The following is a 10,224-nucleotide window of genomic DNA, read 5'->3' on the forward strand; positions in this document are numbered from 1 at the left end:
ACATGAAGGCATGCCATCCCGCCTCTAAGTCGTGCCCTTCTAGAGTTAAGATTCTTTTATTTCTCAGATTGGGCCATTCTTTAATCCATGTTAAGACAGTAAATCTTTTTGGTATAATCTCTCAGGCAAAATATGAAAAAGTACATATATTAAGAATGTTAAAATAACATAAATAGAGTAAGAGGCCAATGGGGTGACCATTTACTCATCAGTTTTTTAAAACAAAATAATAATATCTCCAGTTATCTAGCAGGGATTCCCCTCCATAGAACTTACTTGAGGTCTGCCCCTGCAATAAAACAGCCAGGCTTTCCTGAGATAAGGACCGCACTTTTGACAGCATCATTGTTCCATATTTCTTGCATTATATCTACGAACTCAGTTTGCATTTCCCTGGACAATGTGTTTACCTATAACATAGAAATAGGTAAGTTAAAACCAAGGCAGAAAATTCAGTATTAGATGGAGATTTCCTTTGCCTTTCTTCCCCCCTGAAACTGGCAATCTCTCAAAAGACTCAGTGCTCACAGAGACTATATTTATGAATTAAGCACAATTAAACAATCAAATACAAATGTTCTGTGTTTTTCAAAGTACTTTTAAACAGCAACGATTAGCATACATTTAAAATGCAGGGACAAAATCTTGAAGAATTGAATTCCATTATTTATTATATGATTTTGTTATGGTATGATTTAGTCATGGGATGTTAGCAATATGTTTGACTGCAATAAGAAAAGCAGCCAAAAATTAAGCTCATAGGACAGAAGCAGTAAAAAAGAAGAAGACACTTTTTCTCAATCCTGTAAGATAAACTGGTGAGACTTTAGTAAGTTGGTCAATTTTGGTTTTCTGCTTTGAAAAGTACAAAATGCCTGGCAGCAGCTTCTGGGAAGAATACAATGTTGGTTCGTGTTCTTGTCATAAATCAGAAGTTATATATTCTCTTCCCCAACTTGTCTTGAGTGTTAAGCTATTTTCTAAAGCGCCTGTAGGCCAGACAAGGAATAATGGATGGAAACTGAAGGAGAGATTTAACCTGGAAATAAGCAGAAACTTTCTGACAGTGAGAACAATCAACCAATGGAACAGAAGTTGCCCTCGGAAGTTGTGGGAGCGTCATCACTTGAGTCTTTCAAGAAGAGATTGGACTGCCATTTGCCAGAAATGGTGTAGGATCTCCTGCTTGGGCAGGGGGTTGGACTAGATGACGTACAAGGTCCCTTCCAACTCTGATTATCTGTTTTTATGAAATGCTGCTGCCACTGAACCTTTGTGAATGATGCTAGATGATCATTCTGTGATAGTCTTCTCATTTATCAAGACCAATTTCATAATTTTTCATCAGTTATAAGAAGTAACAGGTGGAAACATATCAATGAGAGAACCAACCTAGAACTAAAGAGAAATTTTCTGTCAGTTGAGAACAGTTAATCAGTGGAACCGTCTTGCCCCCAGAGGTTATAGGTGCTGCATCACTAGAAGTTTTTAAGAAGAAATTGGACAGCCATTTCTCTGAAATAGTATATAGGGTCTCCTGCTTGAGCAAGGGGTTGGACTCCAAGGTCCTTTCCAACTCTGTTAATATGTTAATATGTTATTACTTGAGTGCATCCACTCTGCACTAGATGGGCAGAAACAAATGGAGATAGGTGATCCCTCCAGCAACCAGGACTTGTGTCATGTTGAGGTTGATAGATAACCAGTGTGTTGAACTACACTCAGAAGCCAGTCGACATGCAATGCAGCTCAGGCAGCACCAATGACACTTGGGATTAACAAGAAGTGCCTATTTATTGCTTGTGCCACTGGAGCTGAACCAGTTGTAGCTTCTGAATAAACGGATTACAAAAAGATCACTTAGATCAGATATACCGAGTTCACTGTGGCACCCACAAAAATGTAGTTCTGCCATGGAGGCCAATAACTGATACTGAAACTAGAGTCTATACAGTACAGACCTGGGTTGAAACCACATCCAAGCCTTACAACTAATCTAATTTTATAACCATTCTTGTTGTCAGTAGGGACATTATTATATTAGAGATCCTGCCAACCTTTTTTTCCATTTCTGGAAAGTTCCAACCCCTTGTTTAGCTCTCCAAGGCCCCAACCTCCACTTTCAAATTTTCTGTATAAGACCTTCCTTCATCATCCTTTCATCATTGTATGCTAGATATCTGTATTTTTGCCAAGCCTAGATGACTTTCACCAAGTAAAAAGCAATTGGAAAAACTTACCTTGGAATTAGGGGAATTAAAACGAACAACAGCAACATCTTCTTTGATGTCATAATTAACATAGGTTCTAGCTAAGATAGAAAAGAGGCAAGAAATGTATGTATTATTCTGCACCCTACACCCTCAGCAGAGGAGGAAAAAACAAGTTCAAAATTATATAACGCCATTAATATTTACCAAAAATAAGTAAATATTTCAGATCTTGTGGGAAACAAAGATATCAACTCTCACTGACAGAAGGGCAGTTGTTCAACATAATGAGATGAACAAAATATCTTACTGAGATTCCCTATGCAGATATTTCAAATCCTTTGGGCCGATATTAGTCATTCTCATAACTTTCACTTTTCCATATGGTGAGGCAATATTCCCCAGTCTACTTCCATTCCAGATGTGTAGCTACAATTCCCATCCTTTTCAATAGTTATCACCCAACACACCTGGGAAGCAGAGCTAAGTGATTAGCCTATATCTGTCTTAATTACTGCTTCTATTCCAAGTTTCATTGTTTTTGCAAGTGCTTCCTATGCACATATCCTTATAAAAGAACCCAATCTTTGGCCTCCAGCATTTATAAGGCAAAAAGAAACATGTTAGCTAGAAAACAAATTCTTTCTAATGTGAAATGAAAGTTCCCACACCCCCGCCTCTCCCACTAGGCTACTGTTGTCTACATCTTTATTAATCCCACGTGTTGCTCTACAGTTTCCTTCTCATTATTTTTAAATTGTTACATGTACTAAAAACTTCTGAACAGATTAGAACAATGTGCAAAAAATTGACCAAGAGTCACCTCTATGTAACTTCATTTCATCAGTCAAAATTCCAGCTTACCACCCATCAATCCCCACCAAGAAAATATTTACCCTTACATTTAACAGCAGGGGACGTGCTGAGGTTTCGGCAAGCATAATCTGGAAGAGATTTCAGGAGTTACACAGGGCCAACAAAATTATTTTAAATCCTCATGAGCAAATATTTAAACATCTGGGCATTCCAAAGAAACTTTGCATTTTTTAAAAAAATCATTGAGTGCCTCCTGCAAACTAGATACATATAGATTGTCCTTGACTTCTGACCACAATCGGGACAGAAATTTCACTGAGTGAAGATCTCACCAAGATGGCACATGCCACAATCTAGCTCTCCCAGTTTCATGGGTTGTTAAACAGATCACCCTTCCTTGCTCCACTGTGCCAAGAAGGCCAGGACCCTCTTCCTGCTCCAGCGCATCCAGGAGGCCCAGGCTTTCTCCCAGTCCCCACCAGGTCCAGGAGGCCCAGACCTCCTCCTTGTTCCATCATGCACAGGTCTATTTACCTTTGCTTTTTCCTGCAAGCAGGCCCCATTCTCATGATCATTGGAAAGCTCTTTCTCAAAATTGTGCAATTTGGAAAAGGGACCTTCCAAATCGTTGTGAGAATGATTGCATTTGTTAGCTTTCTTAGGACTAGAAAGCTACCAAACATGATCATTCTGAAGGCTAAAAATATTATAGGCCTCAGAATGATGGTATTCACTAGCTGTCTTGTGTTCTTCCATGCAGAGGAGACAGCACCTGTGCCAGGCTCCAGAAACACTGCTTGGATCTTCAGGATCTGAGAGGATCTTCAGGATCTGTTACTGCAGCCTAGTGGAGGGGCTGAACTCTCTCCTGCGTGTGGAAGAGAACACCTCTGCCAGGTTGTAGAAAGAGGGCTCGGATCTTCAGGATCCAAGCTCATTTCTGCAGTCAATGGAAGAACAAGATGACGTCCTCCTGGCAGATGGCAGCAGCTCACAACCAGCTTCCCTCATAGACTTTCTGGGAAAGCTGGCAGAGAAGATTATAAATGATGACAAGATTGTGGGGTGCTTGGCAACAAATCATAAGTGCAAACAAGTTGCAACAGGTTATGTATTTGGTGGGGGTATCATGACATATTACGATGGTCGCAAGTGTTTTAAGGCCCACAAAGCACACTTTCTAAGGCTATTGTAACTTTGAACATGACCTGTTAAATGGCCTGTTGTAAGTCAAGGGCTACCTATAGTCCTTCTTTAATGACTGCCTTGGACAACAGCCATTCATAGCCATGACAGTGATGAAAACGTAACTTTGAGACCAATGCCCTTATTTACAATCATTCAAGTCTCTCTCCCTCTGCCTCACTTTCATTATTTGTAATGATATATGTGAATGATCTGGAAAGATAATGGGAAGAGATCCTGCCTAGGGAACAATCCAACAAGGGGAGGGGTGCCCATAGCTGCTTAATGGTCAGATGGTTTCCCATGTTACAACTTTTCTTGCCACAGTTGTCAAATGAATCACGGCAGTTGTTCAGTTAGTAACATGGTTGTAAAATGAAACTGGTTTTCCCATTGACTTTACTTGTCAAAAAGTCACAAATGGTGATCACATGACTCCTGGACACTGCAACTATCGCAAATATGAGTCAGTTGCCAAGCATCTGAATTTTGATCACGCAACCTCAGGGATACAGCAATGGTCATAAGTGTGAAAAATGCTCATAAGTCACTTTTATCAGTACTGTTGTAACTGCAAATGGTCACTAAACAAATGGCTGTAAGTCCAGGACTACCTGTACATTGTTACCAAGACCTCAGACTTCATGAGTTTTACATGAATTTGGCACCTGGGAGTGAAAAATTTGATCCTCTTTACTTATTATGGCCAATAACTGCTGTATAGGGATGATGGGAGTTGTAATCCATCCTACCTGAAGAACAATATTCATTATGTGCTGTCTCCTCAGGTTAAATCAGTAAATCCTGTCTTAGATCAATGGCCTTTTAAGTGCTACCAAAAGAGCTCCTGGTGTAGTTCTGAACTCTTCAGGGACATGGACACTGAGTGGTATTTTGCTCAATAGCAACAAGAGAGTATGCAAAAACTGTCTGGAATGCAAAAAGCAATGATTTATTTTTTTTTAAAAATAGCACTTTTAACATTATATCACCTATGATTTTTTGAAGTATGACTTTCAAAGCATACTAAGTCTGAAATAGGTTAATTACAAGAGATTAATTACCTATTGATACACTGAGCAAAAATGATATGAAAAAGTGTACTCAAAACAGGTGGGGAGGATGTGCAAGTCCTAAACGAAAACACAATGATTAATTAAAAAAACCTACATGTCCAGTCTGAAACATGCTATGCTTTGTAAGTCAATCACATGATCTCAGCTCAAAAGCTGGAAGAGTGCCCTGCCTTCCTGCTTACTTTTCAATAGAAGCAAACAGAAAGGAAAGGACCTTTCACCTACATTCCATCTTGTTCAGAAATGCAGGCAATGGGGTCATATGTTTGTCCCCACAACTATCTTCCTAACAGGTCTCTCTGCATTTATCTTCTTTATCACAGTCAGTTCAGCAAGATAAGCATACAAAATTTACCCCAAAGGAAGACGTTCTTAAAGAGAACTGCTCCCTCCAAAATAGAACAGATAGAAAATGAACTGTGAACACAAATTAAAAATCAACACAATGCCTACATCGTCCACTTAGCGTTGTCAGGTCCCACTGAAACCAATCTGGGTAAACTCGTCCCCACCACATATAAATACTTGAATTTGACACACTTGCATGAATGTATGTATATTTGTGTTTATATATACACACATATACATACAAAATTTCCCCTATTGTCAGTCTTTACTTTTTTACCACATATATTTTAATCTGTATCTTTTCCTTTTAAGTAGTCGAGTCATTTTTTATTGTGGTAGACAGAACGTGGTTAAATAATATATTTACCAAAAATCGCGCTTCTAATTCCTTTGTTTTCAACAATTTCCCCAATTTACAAAATATTATTTAGGAGGAAATCCTCGGTATACTGCAACTTAAATATACTCATGTTATAAAGTTGGAATTAGTTTTTGTCCACAATTCTTGGGCATAAAGATTTGTCACTCTCCTACCCAGTTTTTTGAGATGATTTCACAAAATTAAGTCTGTTTGCTACTTTACTTATTCTAGAATAGCAGAATCCTGTAGTTTGATATCTTTAAAACCAACATTGACAATTATATATACCCAAGCATATAATACTATAGCATTAAGAAAGTATGTACATTGCACAACAACCTTTTATTACTTTAAAAGTAGCCTTTGAACTTATATAGACATGGAAGAACATTGGCAGCAATTGCCTTCTTAAACTATAGCCTTGTAATCTGTTATCATCAGATGACAACGAACTGATAACTATGTTGTAGCTGATGATATTCCAATTATGAAATATAATGAAATAACACAGCATCTTTAGGTAACAAGTCTTTCTCCCATTTTTCTTTCCATAACCTTTCTTTGTTTAGAATAGAACCTAGAGATTAAAAAATATATTCTAATTATTCAACCACATGTTTCTTCCATGGCTATTTAAAAGAAATTCAGGACAGTAATTATTTTGAATTGTATACTCTGGAGTAACAAAATGTACAGAATTGGTTTAATTATAAGAATTTACCTACAGACAACAACAATAACTTGTAATGTGCCATCACATTTCAACCACAATCAAAGAGAACAAATATAAACAACTTTCAATGACAATAAATCCAATACAAATTTTAAAGTCAAATGAAATCAGGCAAATTTATTATGAATTAAAAACCAATTAAGCTAAATAACAATACAATAGAATGTACAACTGACTGCACCAGAACAACAGAATCTTGCCTATTAATTGAAAAAACATAATTAAATGCTCTTATGATGTGGTGCCTGGAAAAAAAAAGGAACATCTAAAAAGTTATTTCCTTAGACCTGTTTTCAGATCTTCAATATCATATTAAAATTTGTTTTATTTACCAGATTCTTAATTAACAAAGTCATTGATGGCATGTTATTATAAAGTGCTGCATTAGCAGAGGGATGGAAAACTTTTTGCTTGCTTGAGACCTCACACGGTTTTCTGAGAAGATTCAATGGATGTAGAGAGGACTGGACACACAAGTTTGGTGCAGCCACAATATTCTGGCAATAATCAAACAGCTGCATTAAAATTTTACCTACCAGTTTTTAAGGTAGCAGAAAATAATTTGCTTCAAATTGCTCAGCCCTATCTTATGCTTCCTGAGCCCTAAGGCTACAAATAGTTGCTACCTTTTTTAAACGAAGAATAATTTAGAAATGTGAAGTGTTTCTCCATCTGTATTTCCCACCCCACCAAGCTTGATATCAACAATTAACTGTTCTCCCTAAAAGGAGTTGGGTTGGGTGAGCATAGGTGATACATGGAGCAGCTTTTTTAACTATCTATCAAGCTGTCCAACTAATATGTCACAGGAGTAAAATACCGCATGCTTGTGACTTCTCAATAAGGCTATTTGTGAACACAGATCTAGTACTCCTCTGAAAAAAAAACATAAACCCATGTGCAAAAATAGCTTGGTTGATGGGTTGCAGGCATAAAAGAGGGGATGAAGGACAAAATGTGAAGACGCAATCAATAAAATGTGAGCTCCGCTATTGGTTACTGCTGAAACAGAACAGCAGTGTGAACAACAAATCAAATTCCGGAATGTGGATAACAGCACCTAGAAATAGCTCATCGATGGTCATGGAGATGGAATGGAACAGCACCAACATCACCTACCGTACCTGGTACAATCTATATTTGTAACCTAATTTTTCAAAGTCAATCATGATGCAATTCTTCTCCATTATCTAAAGGATCCAATCAAAATTCCAGCATAGGAGCCTTTTTTTTTTTTTTACATCTTCGTTTTAACTATTGCATTTTTTTCACCAAAATGATTTTTATTACAAAGTCAGAGCTGCAACAAATTAGAAAATATCACCCTTAAGTTCTTTGAAATTTGGGAACCAGATTCTCATCCTGACAATTCTTTTCTAAAATCACTGAAAACTTAAAATAATTTATGCACTTTTCTTATTCTAGTTAATTTTCATTAATTACAAACTATTGAATAAAAAAATCTGCTTGAACTACAGGTAGTTCTCAGTTTATAAACATTTGTTCAACTTATAACACTGAATGAGTGGTACTTATGATTGATCCTCAATGTTCCAGCCATCACCCCATGGTCATATGACCATGATTTAGACATCTGGCAATTAGTGGCCTGCCTGTGGTACCCTCACCATGTTTCTTGCCTGAGACTCACACCTCTTCCCATAACAATCAAATTACAGTGGGATTACAGTAACAGCCAGGATTGTTGTTGGTATACAATTCAGTCATGTGACATTATGATTTTTGACTGCATTGCTTAGTGATGGAAATTCCGGTCCAACTGCCATCATAACACTATGATTACTTGTGCAATGGGACTCATGGTTTACAACACTTCAGAAAGAATCCCAAATGTATAGGTGTTGCATTAACCATTTTATTCATCTTTATTTCCCCAACCTGAGCTACCTATATTCTCCATTATCACAGAGCTTAAGATGCTAGACTTGGAACAGGGAGACCTAGATTCAGATTCATCCTCAGTTATAGAAGTAAATTTATCTACTCTATTGTTTAAGCTTTCATTGTTCTGTACTGAACAACTGTCATTTAAATTGTTAGCCATACTACAGCGTATGTGAAATCTGGGTGGGGCAAGGATTGCATGCACACGTGTCAGAAGGGAGGCAGGCAAATCATGAACTGAAGCAGGGGATTTGGAAAGAGAGACAAGAGATGCTGCTGCCCCCCCCCAACACCTCACCTATAACACTTCTTTATTGGAACACACCTCTCTTTGCAGGTGCAACAACTCAGGAAGCTTCATTTCAGAGCGGATGCAGGAGATCTGGGGCTGGAGTGCCTGGACAGCAGAGGTAAAAGAAAACACCCACAAAGTGGGGGGAAGAGGACAGTAGGAAAAGGGTAATGGTGTGTGTGTGTATGGGGGGGGGGGGGGTATTTAGCATCAGGGTGCCAAAAGTTCAGGAGGTTGAGGAGTCCGAATATTTAGGGGAGGCTGCAAGGAGCAAACCTCTAGTTCTGCAGAAGGATCCTTGGGAAAGGAGATGGAAAGAGGGGGTTAGATAAAGGAGAAGCAGGATTTGCGGGGCTGCTGGTGCAACAGGAGATAATTAAGCTGACTGATCCAGCTCAGTGAGCCAGTGTCATCTGTGTCCCTGAACTGCATTCTGCAAATATGACAGCTTGATATATAACCCCCAAATTGTACACCACCTTAAAACTAGCCCAAAATAGCTTCAAAAATGCAACTCACAAATGCCAAAAAATTCCTCCAACTGATCTTCAAAATCAAGGCCAAATGGGCAGGAAAACTGTCTAACTGGCAACCCATAAAAGGTGCGGGGGCAGGGAAGGATGGGGGGGGGCGTTCTGGTGATTCTGGAGGATTTGGCACCAGATGCCAAGAATTCAGGAGAGGTCGAGGAGTCTAAATATTGAGAGGATTGTTTGAAGTTGCAAGGCCTCAACCCCCCTCTAGTTGTGCAAAAGGGTCCTTGGGAGAGGAGGTGGAAACGGAGGAGCAGCAAGAAAAGAGAAACTGGGTTTAGAGAACGAAGTGCATGAAACGACTATAATAATTTTGCAAGTTCTGCTTATATTTGAGCCTAAATATGCAGGGGTTCCCCGAGGCGTGAAAAATATTTCAAGGATTCCTCGAGGCTCAAAGGGTTGATCTAGAATGAAGATCGAAATTAAAGGCACGCTGAAGTGAAGTAGGCTAAATAATCTCTTTGACCACTTCCCATTAAATGGAGAGAAGTAAGTATAAACGAAGAGTATAATCTGGTGCCAGCTTTAGACCACGAGTAAACCTAGAAATGCCCCCTTCCTCCTATTCCCTCTCAATTAACCGAGCGCCTGAAAGTCTCCCTTCCAGCCTTTCTCACCTAAGAGGCTGCTCCCGGTCGAGCAATACTTGGCAGCGGCCGTGAAGCGCGTCAAGCTCCCGATAGCCCTGACAGCAGCCGCCATCTTAACCCAGCGGGGAGGTCGGTCAAGCTAGCGAAGATTGAAAGAAGCGAAGGAAGACGG

General features: G+C 38.9%; 1 protein-coding gene across 1 annotated transcript in view; it reads right to left on the reverse strand.

Moving 5' to 3' along the window:
* HADHA (hydroxyacyl-CoA dehydrogenase trifunctional multienzyme complex subunit alpha) overlaps positions 1 to 10,218 on the reverse strand; it is a 28,704-nt gene extending 18,486 nt beyond the window's left edge. Inside the window, exons 1-4 of the mRNA XM_026708513.2 lie at positions 10,080 to 10,218; positions 3,113 to 3,154; positions 2,241 to 2,311; positions 277 to 410 (exon numbers count right to left, since the gene is read on the reverse strand). Coding sequence (XP_026564298.1) covers positions 277 to 410; positions 2,241 to 2,311; positions 3,113 to 3,154; positions 10,080 to 10,164 — 332 coding nt within the window. The 5' untranslated portion in view covers positions 10,165 to 10,218. The remainder of the gene's footprint in view (positions 1 to 276; positions 411 to 2,240; positions 2,312 to 3,112; positions 3,155 to 10,079) is intronic.
* Positions 10,219 to 10,224: the final 6 nt, after the last annotated feature.

The sequence above is a fragment of the Pseudonaja textilis genome, chromosome 1 (assembly GCF_049901715.1).
Source record: "Pseudonaja textilis isolate UNSWEBS1 chromosome 1, rPseTex1.2, whole genome shotgun sequence".
NCBI lineage: Eukaryota > Metazoa > Chordata > Lepidosauria > Squamata > Elapidae > Pseudonaja > Pseudonaja textilis.